Source organism: Mizuhopecten yessoensis, unplaced genomic scaffold (genome assembly GCF_002113885.1).
Source record: "Mizuhopecten yessoensis strain PY_sf001 unplaced genomic scaffold, ASM211388v2 scaffold716277, whole genome shotgun sequence".
Taxonomy (NCBI): domain Eukaryota; kingdom Metazoa; phylum Mollusca; class Bivalvia; order Pectinida; family Pectinidae; genus Mizuhopecten; species Mizuhopecten yessoensis.
In genome coordinates this window covers 346779-369883 of record NW_018480036.1, presented here as the reverse complement: position 1 = coordinate 369883, position 23105 = coordinate 346779, and the positions used below count along the sequence as shown (strand labels likewise).

At 35.7% G+C, this 23105-nt stretch overlaps 1 protein-coding gene across 1 annotated transcript in view; it reads right to left on the bottom strand.

Moving 5' to 3' along the window:
- The window catches only part of LOC110442538 (calcitonin receptor-like), an 82440-nt gene extending 69034 nt beyond the window's left edge, over positions 1 to 13406 (bottom strand). The window contains exon 1 of the mRNA XM_021486192.1: positions 13049 to 13406. Coding sequence (XP_021341867.1) covers positions 13049 to 13084 — 36 coding nt within the window. The 5' untranslated portion in view covers positions 13085 to 13406. The remainder of the gene's footprint in view (positions 1 to 13048) is intronic.
- Positions 13407 to 23105: the final 9699 nt, after the last annotated feature.

Sequence of the window (23105 nt, the reverse complement as noted above, 5' to 3'; positions counted from 1 at the left end):
TTCATAGACTGAAAACTGGTAATATCGCTGTAGTGAGATTTACCAGGTATGTAACAAACAAGTCTGGAATAAATTGATTAAATCAGACCACGAAATTAAATAACTAGCAATTGACTTGGAAAACTTAAGCACTCATCTGTAGAATCAACTCGTTAAAAACCCCTTTACAAAATAGAAAGTTGTTAGTCAGCATACTAGTTAGATAAATATGCCTATCAGTACATTTGTCTGACTAAATATAGTTCAATAGAATTAGCAAATGCAATGGATAAGCGTGAGGAAAGGTAAGTAAATCTTGCTGTCAGTATAATGGCTTTTTAACAACTGACTTTACTGGTAGCAGTAACATTGGTTCAACAGACCTGATAAATTTGATAGAACTAAAATATACTACAAAAGATACATCTGGGTCGACAACCCAATTTCGTCAGTTTCATGTTCACGGACATAGCTACATTATGCATTCTTTAAATCCTATACAAGACGATAATATAGATTTTCTTATCCTAAACATGATGAACGAGAGAAACAAAACCAATACAACGACTTAAATACTTTTTGGGAAGTAATTATCAAGATGTTAGCATTATACGTAAAAGCATCACCTCCCTAGATAATTGTTTTCACAAAATAATATTAATCACACTGTGTATCAACACAATCGGTGCTGCATATAACGTTTATGGTATAATAACACACTCGCACGTATCGAATTCAGTCCTGTGTAAGAGCTACTGTCTCAATTCAGATTGCAGACAGTCGTTTAGCCTGATGTTGTTTTAAAGTGTTAGATAGCAAGGTCACATATATAGAATACACCTGACTTAGTTAGGGGAACTGTAGACAGCTAAATTTGTAATTGTCCTGACGAGAATTCATCTGCGAGTCATAAAGAGGAATACAAATAGTGTGAAAAGTATGAGGTGCTAAAAACATCAACAGCAAACCAATTGCATGTAACGTAAACCGTTTCTGATCGTGATGATCTGTTTAGAGCGACAAATCATATGCGCTGGCAAAAAGTTAAAATGTTGCAGCTCCGAAGACAAAAGGCAATGTTAACAGTGTTCATGGATTTAACAGAATCCTCTTATTTAAATAGCATGATAAATGCTGCATAATCCTGCCATCACAACAAGGCAACTAGTGTGCCAAATAAACCGATTAACTCGGCATTACGTGCATGTGCGATTAAGCCTTTGTTTTACATTAGTAGCACGCAGAGACATCGAATCGTTATCCATCATTTGGCAATAACTAGCATCTTGGATTAGTTCTGTAATCCTGCATGAAAACGAGTCTTCGATCAAGAACAATAGCATTTCCTCTATCTAATCAAATTGCTGTAGTGTATCCTCCATATAATGACCCATTGTTTTCTTTACTACACTTTACCTCACTTGCTGCAGCATTTTTAAATGTCTGCTTATCCTTCTATCTTCCCAAATCTTAACATATTTATATAAATTAGATCTATCGCCAAACATCTGTATATGTCGATATCTAAAAGTTTAAATGTTGCATATAATGGTCTGGTGTTTCCTTTGCCTCCGCGCTTCCCGCTTCAGAGGTCTTTTTGCCCATTTCATATCTCGTTATGGAATTACATCTTTTCGGATAGATATTGCCAAAGGTCTTTTATGCCAAGGTTGGCAGTTAACAATGTAGTTACAGTTTACTTTATATGCAATATATTATACATCCCTCAATCACTATGCAATATTTTCCTTGTGCACAACTAACATTGTTACGGTTTGCCTGTTTGTTCATATGTTCAACGGCTAATTAGGGTAAACAAGAGTCATGAAACAGTAAACGAAAAAGAATATGAGGCACGAAACGAAATCTAATAAAAAAATCTAACTTTAGCATTTTATCAAAAAGGGTGCAAATATATCTCTCAAGAAATCTGTATATTTTTATACAGCCCTACTTCACAAATGTTTTATGATTTGATTTATAACAAATTTATTGTCTAATATTTTCTATAAAGGTGCTTATTGCAGTCAGTCAGTATAATTATTATACATAATTCTATATTCTCCTTAAAATTGGTTTGGTATTTTTCTGTTTAATAAAAGGTTTCACATCTCCCAAAAAGCTCGTATCATCCAGCTATGCATGTGTATCTACACTCTACAGGACAATTGAATGTTTTATGTTGTTGCAACTTAGAGTATCTGGGCATGTTAGGGATTGTCGAAAAGATCTTGATTGACTAAGGTTCTCAAATATGTGTTAGAGGAGAGGAGGCGGTCATCATGTATGGAATGAAATTAAACCCCGGTTTACTGATCCTTGTTGTATATACCAATATACTTGTCACAAACAGATTTCAATGTCGCCTTTTTCCTTTTCCTTCACTTTTCCCGTTTCTTTAACATTTCATTTATGCATATTTGATATCTCCCGCGATGTCATTTGAACAACAGGAGGCAGTTTAGCAAGGTTTTCCAAATACAATAGGCAAACAATGTATGACATGGACACTACTCTATATTCAATATATTCAACCAAACCTAATCAAGATACATATTTTGAATTTTTAAATTATGGTTATTTATAAATTTATAAATAAACGATTTAATTGAGACAAGACTCAGACATTTCTTAAGTTATACTTATAAGTAACTAATAATGAATAAATATGTATTGCTGTCACTATAGCAAAATATTGTACGAATTATACACGTGCTTAGTATCATAGCAATAGGGACATGAAAGAACTTGTATTATCTGAATAGGTATTAAAATGATAATTTTAAACATTACAGACACTAGCAGTTGGACCGTATGTTAAAGGGCAACCAAATGTGGATAATAATTTACTGGAAGTAAGTAAATTATTATTCAAATTTGGTTACCCTTTAACATACAGTCCAGGGAATTAAGGAATATATTATTTGCTTAAATAGTACGGTCCCGCATGGTGTCGTTTTGACATAGGCTAAGATAATACCAGGCAAATCTATATAGGAAAAGCGACCGTCTTTCACTTGTTGTTCACAGATTAAGAAATCAGCAAATCAGAGTGGGTAGAGTTATCGATTATCTGTCTTTGGTTTTGACAATGTTAACCGTACTAGTTAAACGAATCATAATGTTAAAGAGAAAATGTATATCAATAACAAATCAGAAGCTACAATAATGTCTTGAAAATAAATTGCAGTTTATGGAATTATGTGTATTTCAAAAAGGCAGCAGTAGAGGAGGTCATATTTACATTTCATCGCCAATTAAACTGGCAAACAAACGGGAACAGATGTTTTCGTATGCATCCATCAATACTTCAACGTGTTTCTATTTCTATTGATTAGTGCATCAGCACTAGGGGCATGGCGCTCTTGTTGTAATTAATGATTGTGAGTACGGACTGTTCGGGAGTAGCACTTCAAGACATTAATTCCAAATTATATAAATATGCAAGGAATATGACATGATAACTAAGGACTCACTTAAACATAACAACTTACTTGTTGTTGAATAGAATCCTCCCCTACCTTGAAGGTATGACAATGAGATTTCCAACCCGAGTGGTGATTTCTGTAGGTACGTATTACCTGATGATAGGAAATGTCTATTACACGCTTAAGGTAGGGAATGATTATTTTATTCCCATTCTCCGAATACAACGTTTATAAGCAATGGTTTTCTGCATTTGTTATTCTGAGTTCAAATTTGACCTTTCACGTTGAGAGCTTCATGACGTTATATCTAAACGCTTCCATGGCTTCATGGTTTTGTTTTTTTCTGCGTGTCATTTGTCGTACCTTAGGGTGACATAGAAATACTAAACAGGTAAGACAGGGGATATTTCAGTGAAGTGTGGGAGAGAGAACTCTCATTTAGCTGAAAGTGATAAGCGCGGTGTATGACAACTGATGGCAGACAAAAACATTAACCTCGTAGAACTGCTCACAATTTACCATTTTTGACCCGGTTGCCGGTTACATCTGGGCATGTTTCGTTACTTCACCAAAACGTATTGCAGCATACTCGTATGCATCACTTATTTAACACAATATATATGTTTATAAATATGTTTATTATAAAGATTATATCGGCTTGTTGAGAATATATCGCTCCATATTTTATTATTGCTTCGGCAATGCATGTTTTACCTGTGAAGCTCTGTGTCTCCCTACTGCTGCTTCCACAGCAGCATGCCCCATCTTAAACCTTCCTTCGCAGTAGGTGGTCTGTCAGACTTATGACAAATAGATTATGTCAACATGGCTTAAGTAAGTGATGCACAGTCACATTAAACATGGGGAGCGTTCATGACGTTCCTACATGATCGATCTATATGGAGGAAAGCAGTGGTAGCTAGAAATGGCAAGCATGCACAGTCAAGTGTGTGCAGCAGCTTCCACACCCTACCGTGTTACATGTATGTGATAGAAAGGTATGGAGCGTAATTTGTTGTAAGGCCACAATCGCCCCATAGTGTTTAGTCTGACTTTCTGACATTTATTTCATTTGTGCAAGTAAACATACAATACGAGTGCCCAACAGCAGAAATGTTAAACTAGTGATGTTGCCACACGCACCATACGACCTTCATATTCACGTGTTTGTTTCGCAATTGCGCTCTCATTGTTTATGCAGTCAGATAACAGATCACTTCTAAAATTTGCCTTTATCAGTTATATCGGTATATTAAGAGGACGAAAAACAATCGACGAATAAAATACAAATCCAAGATCATAGGGGTATTTGGAACAAGATATCCCAAAAGCCAACTAGTCTATCTGGTCAGTCTCAAAAGTTTAAATGTGCACATATGAACTAAGGGGAACTTACATATCAAATTTAAGAAAGATCCCTCCAGTCCTTTCTGAGAAACAGCAATAACTAAAATTATAACAATATGGCTGCCTGTCCGCCTTTTCGTTTTCAGATCAGTCCAAAATAATAGCGCTTACAAACCTTAGCTCTCAAATTCAAATGGCTGACTGTCGGTAATCTTTGTTTCGAAATTAGCCCCTTGAAGAATTTTTTATGCGGTCCGTAACGCTAAAATAATTACCTAAATAAGCATTCTTGTGTAATCCCTCCAGTACTTTTTAAGAAATAACGCTAACAAGATTTTGTTTATGGACAGACGGACCACGGACGCAATAAAATACAAGTATTATTTTGGTGACCTTTCGTTACTTTGCCTGTGTAAATTGCGCTTGAGCCTTTTATGATACCCCAGGTTACAAAACAGGGTTCGTTAAGAACATACATCAGATGTTTGCATTGTTATGGAATTGTTATCGGTTAGATAGTGTCTGGCCCACGCGTATTGCTTCCTGACGTAATCGGGACGAGCACGTGCATGCCAGTGCTGAGGGAGTACATGTTTGTTTTGTCGCTCCGATATCATTCTTAATTAGTCTGGCAAAGTGAGCCTCCGCATAAAGTTTGATCTCACGAAATAAAGTTTGATCCCACAAAGTTTGATCTCACGACATGAAGTTTGATCTCACGACATAAAGTATGATCTCACGACATAAAGTTTGATCTCACGACTTAAAGGTTGATCTCACGACATAAAGTTTGAGCTCACGACATAAAGTTTGATCTCACGACATAAAGTATGATCTCACGACTTAAAGTTTGATCTCATGACATAAAGGTTGATTGTTTGTATTCAATATTTTGGGAGATTTTTAATATCAAGACAATAGAGTAGGGTACCTTCATGATGAAAGTTTTTATTTCAATTTGTTGCTGTCTGTAAGGTTTTCGAAAACCAACAATATCCAAATTGTCTAAATTTGATCAAACCTCTTATACAGGAAAATATTGTTTTTGAATGTTGGTACCAAATAACTTAAGCGTAGGTATAGAGAGCAGTTTTGCTGAAACGAAGAAGGTCTGAATGCGCCTGATACCGTTATATGACGTTCATGTGTTGTATTTTGATGTTATCATCTAAGAGGCACTGCCATTTTATAACCCTACCATTTTCAAATGGAAGTCATATCAACACGTGATGACCTCATGCTGTTATGACGTCATACCTTTAACGTTTCATTCACGGAATCATCTCCCATTTTATGTTTGCTTTGCTTTTATTTTGTTTAACGTTCTATTAACAGTTAAGGTCGTTTAAGGACGTGCCTCCATGTGTGTATTGTATGCGTGCTTGCGTGTGTGTATGCAGGAGACAGGGTATGTGTTGGTGTATGCTTTGGTGTGCTTGCCTCCTTATGATAATGCAGATCTAAATTGATAATTTACTTTTAAATTGCATTGGCCTAGTTATACTTCAGTCACATTTGCGCCGATTTTCGATAAGGCGCCCGGGCGATGAGTTTTTTGGCCAAATCGACCGGCAAGCCGGGGAACCTTACGGACGCCGGGAGATTATCAGCCACTATCAGCGGATTTTTAGACGCCGCACGGGTTGCCGGGAGCTTTAAATGTTGCCGGTGTCCCTCCGATTGTTTCTGACCCAAACTCATAGGAACCTAACATGCACACAATTGTGGTCGTTTCGATATTCGGTGATGAGACTTTTGTCAGCTTAATGCTTCTAAACTACAATCGTACCGATGTGATTGTTCATCATTGTTCTTCTCTACTTGTATTTTTGTTTGCCAGCGGTCTCAGTGGCGTATTTTTAAGTAACAATATATTAACATAGCTTAAAGATTGACATATAAGGGTTAACAACGTTTGGTTTGACAGCTATAATTTTGAGGTTACAACTGTCGTCTGACTGTAGTAATATCCGCGCTGTGTTCCGATTACTACATGTGTCTGCGAACAAGCTCGTAGTATGAACGAAACGAAATATTTCGACCACCTTGTTAGCTCCATTGTTTGTACGGTTTCTTGTATTGGTCTTCATAGCCTTTTGATTTCGAAGTTTTCGAAATATTTTCCCTATGGTTAAACATACGCCGGTGTTTTTTTTATTAAATTATACAAGAATGCTTATTTAGGTAATTATTTTAGCGTTACGGACCGCACTTTCTGCTTGGTCAAGACTGAAAATAGGCAAATATTGTCAGCAATTGATGTTCGGAACAATACTATAGACGTGAAAAGCCCATTACCTTCTCTCTTCTACTTATAATAATATACAACATTTACATAGCGCCCTATATAATTAGTAAAATTACTCTAAAGCGCTTTACAACTTATGGATAATAGTAATGGTTATAATTGTGAAAACACAAAACAAAGGCTTACAATCACTTTTATACATTTAAAGCAAGCAATGTGAACATAATTGAACAAATAAAAGGGTGATATTTACAAATGCAGACGTGAAGAGGTGAGTTTTAATGTCCCTCTTGAACTTGACCAGGGTATTTGACTTTCTAATAGCAGATGGTAAGCTATTCCACAACGTAGCCGAAACCCTCCCAAAGCCTCCGTAGGTCACTGTACGAGATTTTGGGATACACAAATATTCTGACTCTGACCGCAGTGATTGTGACGGCTGATACCGGGTAACAAGCTCCTTATTATCATATATTTACATTTGCATGGCATTGTCACTATATAGCCTCTTTGAAAGCTGTGTCGTTGATGGGACTTTAATTACCATGCATCACGAGACACAATTCTTAGCGTATTAATACAACACTGACCGGAACTACAATATCCAATATAAATAAACATGACGGCTCCTGAAATATCGCTGGGATTTTTGAGATTTGACAATGCCATTGTAAATTTATGTGCAAAAAAAACACAAAAACAAAAAACCGCTTTTATTACAACGAAAATAAGACCAATGTCTGCAATATCGTACAAAATGCACATCGGTTGAAATCACCAATGCCGGCAATGGAAACAATTTTTACGCTCATGCAATTTATCAGAAATATCGTCTGTTACACTGCACTGATCAACAGGGGTTCGTTACAAATGTCTGAAAAATACACATATTCTATAGACCTACTGACACATATGTTACAGACCTACTGATATAAGTCACAGCACATATAAACATTTAAGACATTTGTAAAGAACCTGTGTTCCGTCGCAAGATCAATCACTTCAAACGCTATCAGTTTCACGCGTCTCGCATCCACCATTCCTCAGTTTCTGACGACATGTCAAATAACGAGGATGGTATAGAATCTACCGACTGTTGTCAGGTACCCATACAATCAACAAATACATTCACGCCAGGATTCTTCACAAAATGAGCAAAGAGAAAAGTTCGAATTAACTTCCCAAAATAACTCCCTCGTGGAGGGCAAGGTCGGATTTACGGTGTTCACTGTATTTGTCCATGCGCGAAATTTGTTCCGGGGGAAAATCGAAACAATTTCAAATCTAACTTTCAGCTCAAAGTTCTATTGATAAACTTAAATCACCATATAGACATATCATAGGCAATTGTATTGATACTGAATTGTGGAATAAAATTGAAGTGTTTGTTAAAATTCCAAAGTACTACTTTGTTTGTACTCAGCACGCGACAATACGCTGTTCAAACTATTGAACGAAATTGTGTGGACTATCGATAAGGCGGGCATTTTTAATTTTAAATATCAATTATAAGTTAAAAAAAGGACATATGAGGCAGAGAAAACGTAAATATAAGTATTGAACTGTTTTTGTATGGTATTTATGATCTATTTGAATGACACAGAATTGCAAGAAAACAAAGCATAATGCGCTAGCGGGCATTATGTTGCTTGCTTGCAAAACTGTGTCATTCAAAAAGATCATAAATACCATTCAAAAACAGTTCAATGCTTAATTTACTCTTACATTTTAGTCATCATTGTTGACGTTTGCAATTGTAACGTGAACATTTGTGAATTTTGTTTATGTGCTCAAATATTTATCAATTATGGACTTGTCTTGAGGTAAATATGTGGTTATATAGACCCGAGAAAGTGATATTGACCGAGATGAAGTCTTAAACTGTTCTATTAGATGCTTAATCATGTTTTATTCCGTTAAATAGATGCAACGTATTAAAACCGTACGGAGGAGAGTACTGCTTTTGACATTGACAAAAAGCATTGTGACGTCTCAATAAAAATGACTTTATATACATGTAAAATGAATATTGACCTCTTGTTTCTAAAAATAGTAGGATCGAATCAATATCACACTATACCGACCTTCTCGTGAATATGATCCAGCCAGTAAGTATATGTCAAATCTTACATGGAAGTTAAGTTTATAATCTTCACTAAATTAAAATCATCAATGGGAAATAAAACAGATGTTGGGAGAGGACAAGTGATCAGACAACCTATATAGCGATGGAAAATCAGTCGTATGGAATATTTCTTTGAACTTCTCACGATAAGAATGAGAGTGGCATCTAATCTCCAATTATGACATTCGCATTCGGCTGACGACGTGGCAGAATGGGTCCTTGGCAGTTGTCGCGCTGACTGATGAGGCTTGTATCGGTAAAAGCGTGTCCATAGAAATGATACGAGTACTTCATCGGCGATCAGACGTATTTGATAGTATACACAACGCTAATAGAAATACAGCCAGTACAGCCTTACTAATGGCCGAGCTTTATTGTAATAGCATTATTGGAATGCTTAGACAATGTTTTATATTCTGTACGTTTGATAGAAGCCTATTCTGAAATATGCTTTCTAATTTATCAAATCAATATTGGTTTTGTTTTATTAAGTTTTCATCATATTAAAAGCTGAAGTCAAAAAGTTAAATCGGTCATATCGACCAATAGAAGACCATACTTGTCTTTCTGTTGATCTACATATCTCACACCACTATCTCCGCAAACAGCAATAAAGTGGGCTTGAAGACTACTCACATATACAAGCAGGTTTATAAACACATGAGAGGTACATCAAAATAACTCTATGTTCGGATGTTGTACAAAAGGCCAATATATGTCTGATACACCAGAGACTGGGTATACATATATACTACATTTGTATTTGAAACAGTGTATTTTCTAATGCGGCATGCTGAATGCTAATATACATTGCTTTCTACCACTTTTATTTTACGATTGCTGTGTTTTATATTCATCGATAACTGTCTAAACGTTGTAATTCATATAATGCTTATTTCTTTCCAATTTTTTTTAACAGTTTTTGCAAAACATAACTCCCTGTATTTACCTCTGAAAATAACAACAAAAGAATAAAAACAATACAAAAAAATTAGCTTTAAAAGTATGTTATAAAACTCATGCTATCGAAATTACACGCTGCAATTGAAATACCTGTGCACCGTTTTAAGCGAAAATTTAACTCGTGGAATTTCTTTAAAATGTGTAATGTCAATTAACTAACTGTTAAAAGATACAAAAGTAAAATTATATCAATTATAATTCTACTGCTATTATGGGAGGTCGACAACAAACGCTTCACAAGAAAACTCCTGCTTGTTTTATGTGTCTCAGTAAATCAGAAGCAATACATATTGTAACAGCCATCTTGAATCCTGAAATAAAAACGTCAGCCTTTTCTTCGACAGTTTATTCCTGATGTTTCCCTCCCATGTGTGTTTTCTCTGAGTACTCTAGTTTCATCCCTCCTTAATACTCTTTCTTTCGCTCTTTCATCCGGGGCAACACGATTAAGTTGAAAAGGGTTTCTTAAGTGTTGAAAATAAAATAAAATAAAAGTCATATATAATCCCCCCATCACCCGAACCCCAAAGAATAAGAAGAACCTGGTCCTGTATGAGTAAATCAAAAGGCATGACGGTCAACGAAAATCATAAAACTAAAACGTTGGCGATATGATGTAACGTTCATCCCCTGTCACTTCAATACCATTGTAATTCCGACAGGTTTCGAAAAGACTGGGGGTCGAAACATATATATAAATAGCAATTGCTCAGATTCACGTTGTCCTTTCTAAACAAGTTTTTTTCTTGAAATCTACTGAGAGTTGTCCGACGATAATACCGACAAGTTGACTACAGCTATCCCCACAATCTGCGTTGCTGGTAGAGGGGTATGTTTATCAAATATATTCCGCGTGAAATTGCTATATTTTGATTATTAAGTTAAGCCTGTAATCATATGTTGACATTTAGAATAGCATAGCATCAATTATTGACTTTATAAAAATTGTACCTCGAAAGTACATTTACTATATTGCAGAACTTATATGTATGTGTTTGTGACGTCATGGAGTGCAGTGCGAGAACTGTCAGATAGTGAAATCATTAAAGAATTAAATCCTGGCCTCTGAGTTGGAAAAATAACAGCAGTTAAATAGCTATAAGTACAGTTGCGATTTTAATGGAAGATAGTTATCAAAATTATTGACTTAGTTATTTTGATACGTCTTTACTATTTTTTTTATTAAAAAACTACAGTAACTGTGTCTATACATGTATCGCAACAACGTATCTAGTGTCCACTTTGATAGCTTTTAGTAAATGTCTAATGGCTTTAACTCATGCACCCCTGAAGATGAATTTGAACTCCTCCAATTCAAAGGTGGGAATAGTTCATTTTGAAATTGCAGGGGTGAATGAGTTAAACATTAATGAAGTCATTCTTGACATGAATAGGCAGTGTCAAATATGTTCACTTTCAGAAACCATCAACGTACTTTCTTCTATTTTATGTTTTGTTTGTCGGGTGATTAGATACGATTCGTAAACGGATAGACAAAAATGAAAATCGATGTAAGCAATTTGAAATTGAACACGCAAAGCTTCGTGTTATTTTTATTTCCATGGTATGCGCGTCTGTACTATATCTGTTTTAAAATATTTTAACGCATTATCGGGTTGGTAAAGTTCCCGAGGATATACGTTTCTTCATGTCGGAAACAGATGTTTTGATGAGATACCTAAAGATTTATTACAGTGTTAAGATGATAACTTACAATTTCAATGACGGTTTCTTACAGCATCTACTCCCAAACAATCTACAGTAGTACATCGTTTACTTGTATTTACATAAAATTTCCAAGCAATCTTGATGAAACGAATTGAAACTCGATTCTATACATAACTTTTTCACAACTGTAAATACCATTTTAATTACAATCAAGTAAAACGTTATCGAGAAAATAAATCTGAAACGAACCTACTCTTGTTTAGTTGCAAGTTATCAGAACAGTGACAATATAATAAGTTTGTGTTCACTCAATACGCGCATGAATGCCCATGAATTATATAGCTCTCATAGAAAAATAGCTTTAATGGCTCGACAACACAAGCAAATGGAAATTAATCACCAATTAAATTGCTGTTATAAGTAAGATATCAACCCATGTCCTAAATATACATAGAGAAATCATATCTCGAGAACTGAAAGTCAGAAACGTGGAAATATTGCAGTGACATAAGTACAAAATAATGTTAATTTTTACCATATTCGATTTATGGCCCTTTATATATTCTTAGGAAAACAACACGGTCTTTTCATGTATACATTTGATGTATGCGTGTGTCAGCGATAATGCAAAGCTGGGGAATCCTACTACAAAAACGATACTCACTAAGGGATAATTATACATCTGTTTGTATACTTGTATAATCTACTTGATTTCGATAGTCAAGCTTTTTAATGTATCTATTGTTAGATGCCATAACCTTTTACGTGTTTTATCTACCTTTAATTGGCACTCAAAATATCTTCTGTGTTGATGGGCCGTTGAGAACTCAATGAATAAATAAACTTATATAAATGCATTTTTGGGCGGGATGGTAGACCGCCGATGGTCTTACTTCCTTATAAAACCGGAGATAACGAGAGAAAACCATACGTGTTCGGGCTGGTGAACCTTTAATCGTTTCACTTCCAATCTTTGAATCGAACCTCGGCCGTCTTGGTGAAAGACTGCGGTGATCAATGTTTTCCGTAGTTCAACTGTATATCCGCTAAAGGTTTTCACTCATGCTGTTATCATAATTCATTTAAAGAGTTAAACTTCGTGCTTAATAATGCAGTAAATTGACCAAAACATTTCGATTCTGAAACTGTATCCTTAAAACACAAGTGAATAATTGTTATTTCATCGTTGTATTTATCCGATCATACGTTTCGGAGTAACGTTGCTGGTCACCAGAGTTCACTGTTGCTACGAATACGTGTAAAAACTTTAATTAATAAATTATGGCTTACCTGTATTAGGACCAAGCAGGTGATCCTGTAGTCCATCGTTACCGAAAAATAGATATCACAAGTCGGCTGGTCTCTGTCCAAATTGTAAACAATAGTAAATGCAAGGTATTGGCTTTGTGATTCAAGTCCCAATTCAGCAGTTAGTCTATATGTACTTGGAACTCATCAATTATGGCAATCACAATGTAGTTCACGTATACTGGAGCACTGTCCTCATACTTTAATATCCTCTCCTAGAGAAGTCTACATGTGTTATGTGCAACACATTTATACACACGTTTTAATGAATATGAAGCAGCACATCACAGAGGCCACCCGACACAGTAACACGGCAACTGTGTATTGGAGAACACAAACAACCAAGAAGTATACAATACGTCTTTAGTAAAACACAATACGACGTATTCGGAAAATTATTATTTTATGAACAGATCGGGTGTCGTCCTCATTCGATATGACACAGTAATGTAGTCAAAAGATGTATTTGTAACGGTCAGTTTACTGATAAGTTCATTACTCTGCCAACGTGTGAACTACCGGTCAAATGTCCTTTTTGAGACGTTGATCGATATGAGTGTGTATGAATCGTGGTAATATTTCACTGTTTTATGTATATGGCTGATTCATTTCTCAGACACACGATTCTCATATACAATAACAATTAGTCTTTTTATAAAGTGCGATATTACAATCTATTGTCTCAGCTAATACATGTAATGCCTAGAAATATACGTCTTGCCACTCAAACGCAATAGCGTATTTTCAATGTATCTGGATGCGTGTGACAATTTCATCTTGTGATTTATCCGTCAAAGACGCTAATGGCATCAATCATTACACTGTAGATGAATGTGTTACAAAAGATCAGAGGTCTCCAAAGCAACGGTCGCTAGGGTCCTCACAGCATTGTAGCGGTTGCCGGTTGATTTGAAGTGCCGGGTGCGGTCAATAATGCAGTTTGGACAATAATGTTGATCACCAAAATGCATGTTGCATATCATCTTTCCTTTGTCTTTTCCTCCGTTTTTTACTTAGTGTCCTTGGCGTTTATGCCAGCAGGTGCATTTTAAAACTCGCCCCTCTGAAACAGACAAACATAATATTCCATTTGACGTAGTTCTGTTGACATATATACTACCACAAAAGCATGCCTTTGAGTAAGTTCTAACATTTTCAGTAACAAAATAAGTTCCAGGTACTGTCAAACACAGGCGAGAAAATCAAAAGGTTCACGCGACAATGAATAAAGCATCATTTAGTTCATATACAGTCGGCAAATCTCATTAAGTAAAAACAGTACTTCTTATATAAGAACCATATCGGCAATATGTACACATATAAAAGATATCAATGCAGTGGATCAACATTTTACCTCCTACAGTGTCACGCACAAAAGCACGACCATTAGGAAATGATTCCATAAAAGTAACCTACCTGTACATTAAGAAAACAAAAGGAAGAAAAACAAAATGTTGGATGGAGGATGAGTTTTGTCCACAAAATAATTATGTGATACTTTTATATCTGGATAAGAAAACCTCAAAAATTGAAGACGGAAGCCTAGTGAACCAGCCCAAAAACACAGAAAAGGAAGGAAAGAAAATGGAATAAAGAGGTTTCAAGTGGTGAAGGAAAATTGGCTGGTTACTGGAACATCTAGTCCTAATAGACATTGAAAATATAAAGCTTGAAATAAATACAACATTGTGCCTTATTGTAAATCTTACCGTACACAAAACATATATGCTGTTGTTGACTTGTTCGGTAATAGGATGGAGATCGATCAAACACTCGGCATGTTACATTCTCTTAACGAGTGTGTCGGAATCTAATACGTTACGACGGGCTGAGACGATTTATGTGGACTGTAAATGGAATTTAATTGCACAATGACAAGGCGACATAGACAAACATATAGACTGTTCTTATTATATGTTAGACGGGGCTTTAATTTAAGTAAATACTGGTTAGAATAGCACTTTCAGAATGTACTCAAATGATATCAGTAAGCGTCAGGATGATATCGGAACATGTGAACACTATAAATGTCGTCATGCAGTATTTACAATGTATATTTAGACTTTAAACCGATGTCTCATTGATACTGCTCAACCCAACCCGAGTACTTTACACATACTATTAACATCGCCTTTTTTTTGAGAAACAGACACAAAAAAGGAGTGCACGAAAGTATACAGCGAAATAGTCAGTTATTTCTAATAATAAAATAATAATGCAAGGTTTTAATATACCGCTTTATCACAACCTAGTTCGTAGGTCGTCTCAAAGCGTTTCACAAATGATTATTCGTGGTAATATGGCCTTTGCAACCAGCCAATATCTTTCTCAACTCCATGGGGAGCATACAGCCGGTGCTGCCATTTCGGCGCTACAAATGTAACAGCTAGCATTCAACAATTCCAGCACTATCCAACTACGTACTCATTTACAGCTGAGTGGACTGGAACACGCGGAGCAAAGTAGACTACCGTGCCTCCTAAAAATTGATTTTACTACAAATATTCTAAGTTTTCCAGTCCTGTGTTATAGACTAATTCAGATAACTATTCAAAAATCTTTGACAAATTGATTGTACAAAAAAAGTTTATTTTTATATTAGGCACATCATAAGATTCGTTTCGAACTGTCTAAAATCAGACCATTTGATTAGTGCATAAGGTGCGCTCGCCAACTTATTACGTATGAATATATACTATCATATCCTGTCTAGGTATATCAGTGAGGTAGCACTATAAAGTCAGCATAACATTATTCTTGCTATCGAATGGAAACAGATTAACCAACATACCGCCTCTTGCACCAGCACATGCACTTGCGAAAGCAAGTCCTTACAGTCAACAAAGCGAAGCAAATCAATATATCTGATAAAACTATGTACAATTTCTGTTTGGGAAAGACATATAATCGAGAAACGTTTTACATTTCTGAGTCGTATTAATCTACATCGACAAGTCGAATTGAAAGAAGACAACAATAGGAAATTATATTTTTTGATTTTATTTTGTTAAGCGTCCTACATGTATTAACACCTACAACCATTAAAGGATTTTATTTTATTTTTTTTATTTTTACATACGTAACGGCGGAGCAACACAATGGAAGTCATTAGGATCAATATACGAAAAAGACACCAAACAAACGCCGAAGTAATAGACAAAAGTCAACTTGAATATTGAAAGTTGGTGACTCATGTTTGCTTTAAAAGCGCAAGAGTTTTCAGAAAGTTTAAAATTGTCCTCCATATGTGTTACATCACTGGAGTTTAAATCTAAACCTATTTTTCAAACAGAAACGCAGAATTTACTAAACAATGAACGAGGTTCGATGTGTCTCGAAACATAAAAACAGAACACCAAAACACATGAATATCAACATATTTTGTCGAGGAAGAATTAAATAAACGTAATAAAAGATAGAGAAAACGGCCAATGTCGGAATAAAACTTAGTTTTACAAATTCTTGTTACAAACAGTTATTACTATTAATTCATATAAGTGCAAATACAGTGAATGTAAAATGAATGTTATTAATGTGTTATTTATACACCCCCCCCCCCCCCCCCCCCCCCGGATTTAATGAATGTTTGGCCTTTGGTTAATTTAGGGTCAACATCCTATCAATAGCTAACGTGAGTAAAGAACGTGCCTCCATGTGTGTAATACTTGACAGTGTGCCGGAGGCGGTATGTTGGTGTGTGTAGCATGGATGCGGACCATATGATTTTTAATACCGAAGGCACTAAGCGCTGTACTCCACCAAGTCAAAGGGGATATATTGTGCGTTAGTCTGTAAGAAGACCGTGTATAAGGTATCTCGGGGAACCTTCCAATCGCAGCATTAACTATCTATATATTTTCTCCTCGTTTCGACGGTGTCTCCCTAGGAACCTCGTTTGACCCAAGCTGTTGTCAGGACATACCACGTGTACAACAAACCCAACTAAACCAAACCAAACGCACAACCATGCGTTATAGACTAACGCAATAGTTGTACATTTCAGAGAATCCAGTAGAGGCTGAGCAAATGGCACAATGTAAACATTAAGATATATTATTTCAAGGAACTGACCGTTTCCATTCAAATAACAGTAAAACATCGACCTACATCCGTCAACGATCGCTTCCGGTATCGGCACCACACTGTCGTTATGAGAGCGTAATCTCTATTATGTCTCTGGCTTTACAGCTCAACCACGCGCGGGCGAGATTGTATACTAAATACATTTGGTGTCCCGTGTGACATCGCGTTCAAATTAAACAAATGCACGGTATTGCCAAGCCATCCTGAAAACTGATAGTGATATATCCGAATCATACACGTTAAAGGAATTAAGCTGTGTTTCCCCTATACAGAAAACATAAACTCTTGAAATACTATCGAGCACGGATGTAACAAATAAGAATGATCAGTCGTTAGATATATTGTGAAGCACAAACATGTAATAATTCAATTAATATCTAGATCGATATTACAGTTTCCGATTCACACCGATCTCGTTTGGTTTGGTTGTATAAGATAAAGCATCCTATTAGCAGCAACGGACATATAAGGACGTGCCTTCATGAGTGTATTTATGCGTGTTTATGTGCTTGAAGCAGGTTGTGTTGGTATATTTTGCTCCTACAGACAGCCCGGATCTTGTCCTCGTCTTGTAATATAAATCAGTGAAATATGTTGATTTATATTTACGCCTAATTTCATATGTAACCAGTGTTACAGGTATGCAAGGCATCGTAAGCATTATTGTATGTCAACATGGTTTAAATAAATTAGGGGCAGCGGTGGCCGAGTGGTTAAGGAATCTGACATTCTGCTACCACTAGCCCTCCACCACTGGGTCGCGGGTTCGAAGCTTACGTGGGGCAGTCGCCAGGTACTGGGCGCACGTCGGTGGTTTTTTGTGGGTACTCTGGCTTTCCTCCGCCACAAAAATCTGTCAAGTCCCTAATTGACCCTAGCTGTTAATAGGACGTAAATCCAAAACAATAGAACAAAACTTTAATAAATTACACAATTATGCCATCGACTCAACATTTTAATACTATTGGACCTGAAAGTTGATAAAGAAAAAATCCAAATAAACCAAGGAGTAATGTAAATGAAATGCATAATCATTATGAACCTGCGCCAAAGTCAGAAAGCTTTCATCAGGTTTTGATTTAGTGCTTTATAGACACCACGGGTTGCACCTGTCATGACTAGCACCTGACCTTTCCAGTAAACTAAAGCAATAACTGCAAAATAAATACCACTGAAATATTCATGTTACAAGGCACGAAAAGGATAGTCTTTTGTCAGAAATGAAACCTTTAAAGCGTGGTCTAAATTGTTTAGATATATTTCAATTCGCCTATACTATTCTAAAGATTTAGAGGAATTAGAAAATCAGTAACATCTAAAATTTGATGCAGGTACGATCGTGTATTATTCAGTTTCTCCTGGTTGCTGGAGAACGTTGTGCGATGCGCAGGTCACCTAAATGTAGTGTCGGGGCTGATGAGATAGAAATGCAGACTTACGTATAAGACTAATGGTTGATGTCAAGAGTAAATCAAGGTCAGCCATCAGCGCGAAGAACATGGAGTTGCTAACACTGTATTCTAAGTTAATAGTTTGAATCACGTTTTTATGATTGGGGATGTACGAGGAAGTCGTGTTGTATTACACAAGGAGTGGCTACAGTATGGATACGGCGACCTGGTAATGTACCAATATCGTTGAAATAAGATTCGTTTTAAAGTAAATCTCACTTCAGAAGTTAGGGATATGTCGACCATGATCATTATTATAATCCATCGCTGAAATTCCGTTGCCTTCTGTAGCACAATGTCAACGATAAGAAAACAGTGGGCACCAATCCAATCCGAATCCAGGGGTTATAAACAATAGTAAGAAAAGATAAGATCTAAAACAAATTGTTACAACCTGTTTTGGAGTTGAATACTTTAAGGTTATATGGTGAAGGTGACAATGTGTGTCTAAACTCGAGTGCGTGCATATTTAACATATACATTTATACCAAAGATAATTAGCACAACTCTGATAAAGATTTAAATTTAAATGATGTCATTAACACAAGTGATCAAAACTAAAAAATTCCGCATCAGCAATTATTCACATTCAGGTCTTACATTAAGTATTCACTTTAAAGCTACTTCTCAAAAATGTATCGCAGGAGTTACTCGCAGGGTCGAAACAATAAACAATAAACACATGTCACATGCCATCAAACATCCATTTAGGCTGTACCCGTAATTATACACTTAAAACGTAATATATTTGCATACTTTTGATAATCTGATAAAGATAAGATACTATTTAAATGATGTCATTAATACAAGTGATCAAAACTACAAATTTTGTATATATTAGTTACTTTGTATGACTCACTGCGAGGATTACACACCTGCAACATGCCATACAATATCCATTTAGGCTGTACCCGCATTTATAACCACTTAAAACGTATTATATTTGCATATTTTTGATAACCTCGTGGGAATATTAAAACGGTATTTAAGTATTCATATTTCAAAAAATATTTTAATACATTTCAATTTATAAGTGATCCTTGTAAAAGAAACATTAGGGGCTGAAAAGAGCCACTATTAAAATATATCAAAGTAAATACTACTATTTTTCGAATACACTCAGGAATATCTGGGGATTTTTATGGTCTAGTCTTCTTATAACAGTTAGGTTCAGAGATTAAATAATTCATAGATCTATGTTGAAATGGTATCATGCTTTCCTTAACTGCAATTGCTCAAAAATGTCTTAACCTCCTTTTTTTACAATTACTAATAGCTAGTAATGATAATTATCTCCCTTCATCAATATTCTAAAACATCGTACACAAAATGTTTCATAGATAGGGGGACATAATTGGTACCCAAGATACATATATGTACTCAAATCGTGCGGAAATAAACAAGATTAGGGAAAATTACCAGACAAATTTCGACAAGTATATTGATATTATATCGTTTTTAAATGTCCATTTTGTGGAATCAATGATCTATGACAGAGTTGGGATATAAGTTCGTAACGAAAACGTGTAACATAACATATCAACAGACAGAAACTATATTTGATGTTTGAAATATTTAATATTTCGCTTACATGTTACAACATGTATATTTAGCTTCCAATATTGCCTTTGGTTCCCGATTGAACATAAGCGTCTATATGATAATAATCACGTGTCCGTTTATTAAAACGTCTATACAATAATAATCACTGTCTGTACAGTGTTTCCGTTCACTATCATGTCTATACAATAATAATCACTGTCTGTACAATGTATCCGTTCACCATCACGTCTATACAATAACAATCACTGTATGTACAGTGTGCCCGTTCACTATCACGTCTATACAATAATAATTACTGTCTGTACAGTGTGTCCGTTCACTATCACGTTTATACAATAATAATCACTGTATGTACAATGTGTCCGTTCACTATCACGTCTATACAATAATAATCACTGTCTGTGCAATGTATCCGTTCACCATCACGTCTATACAATAATTATCACTGTCTGTACAGTGTGTCCGTTCACTATCACGTCTATACAATAATAATCACTGTATGTGTAGTGTGCCCGTTCACTATCACGTCTATACAATAATAATTACTCTGTACAGTGTGTCCGTTCACTATCACGTTTATACAATAATAATCACTGTATGTACAATGTATCCGTTCACCATCACGTCTATACAATAATAATCACTGTCTCTACAATGTGTCCGTTCACCATCACGTCTATACAATAATAATCACTGCATGTGCAGTGTGCTCGTTCACTATCACGTCTATACAATAATAATTACTGTCTGTACAGTGTGTCCGTTCAATATCACGTCTATACAATATTCATCACTGTTTGTACAGTATGTCCGTTCACTATCACGTCTATACAACAATAATCACTGTCTGTACAATGTATCCGTTCACTATCACGTCTATACAATAATAATCACTGTCTGTACAGTATGTCCGTTCACTATCACGTCTATACAATAATAATCACTGTATGTACAAAGTGTCCGTTCACTATCACGTCTATACAATAATAATCACTTTCTGTACAATGTATCCGTTCACCATCACGTCTATACAATAATAATCACTGCATGTGCAGTGTGTCCGTTCACTATCACGTCTATACAATAATAATTACTGTCTGTACAGTGTGTCCGTTCACTATCACGTCTATACAATAATAATCACTGTTTCTATAATGTGTCCGTTCACTATCACGTCTATACAATAATAATCATTGTCTCTACAATGTGTCCGTTCACTATCACGTCTATACAATAATAATCACTGTCTCTACAATGTGTCCGTTCACCATCACGTCTATACAATTATAATCACTGTCTGTACAATGTGTCCGTTCACTATCACGTCTATACAATAATAATTACTGTCTGTACAGTGTGTCCGTTCACTATCACTTCTATACAATAATAATCACTGTCTGTACAGTGTGTCCGTTCACTATCACTTCTATACAATAATAATCACTGTCTGTACAGTGTATCCGTTCACAATCACGTCTATACAATAACTATCACTGTCTGTACAGTGTGTCCGTTCACCATCACGTCTATATAATAGCAATCACTGTATATACAATGTGTCCGTTCACTATCACGTCTATACAATAATAATCACTGTATGTACAATGTGTCCGTTCACCATCATGTCTATACAATAATAATCACTGTCTGTACAATGTGTTCGTTCACTATCACGTCTATACAATAATAATCACTGTATGTACAATGTGTCCGTTCACTATCACGTCTATACAATAATAATCACTGTATGTACAGTGTGTCCGTTCACTATCACGTCTATACATTAATAATCACTGTTTCTACAATGTGTCCGTTCACTAGCACGTCTATACTATAATAATTACTGTCTGTACAGTGTGTCCGTCCACTATCACGTCTATGCAATATGTATCACTGTCTCTACAATGTGTCCGTTCTCTATCACGTCTATACTATAATAATTACTGTCTGTACAGTGTGTCCGTACACTATCACGTCTATACAATATGTATCACTGTCTCTACAATGTGTCCGTTCACTATCACGTCTATACAATAATAATCACTGCATGTACAGTGTGTCCGTTCACTATCACGTCTATATAATAATAATCACTGTATGTACAGTGTGTCCGTTCACTATCACGTCTATACAATAATAATCACTGTCTCTACAATGTGTCCGTTCACCATCACGTCTATACAATAATAATCACTGTATGTACAATGTATCCGTTCACCATCACGTCTATATAATAGTAATCACTGTATGTACAATGTTTCCGTTCACTATAACGTCTATACAATAAAAAATAACTGTCTGTACAGTGTGTCCGTTCACTATCACGTCTATACAATAATAATTACTGTCTGTACAGTGTGTCCGTTCACTATCACGTCTATACAATAATAATCACTGTTTCTTCAATGTGTCCGTTCACTATCACGTCTATATAATAGTAATCACTGTTTGCACAATGTGTCCGTTCACTATAACGTCTATACAATAAAAATCACTGTGTGTACAGTGTGTTCGTTCGCTATCACGTCTAAGAAATAATAATAATCACTGTCTCTACAATGTGTCCGTTCACCATCACGTCTATATAATATTAATCACTGTATATACAATGTGTCCGTTCACTATCACGTCTATACGATAATAATCACTGTATGTACAATGTGTCCGTTCACCATCACGTCTATACAATAATAATCACTGTCTGTACAATGTGTTCGTTCACTATCACGTCTATACAATAATAATCACTGTCTGTACAATTTGTCCGTTCACTATCACGTCTATACAGTAATAATTACTGTCTGTACAGTGTGTCCGTTCACTATCACGTCTATACAATATTAATCACCGTCTCTACAATGTGTCCGTTCACCATCACGTCTATACAATAATTATCACTGCATGTACAGTGTGTCCGTTCACTATCACGTCTATATAATAGT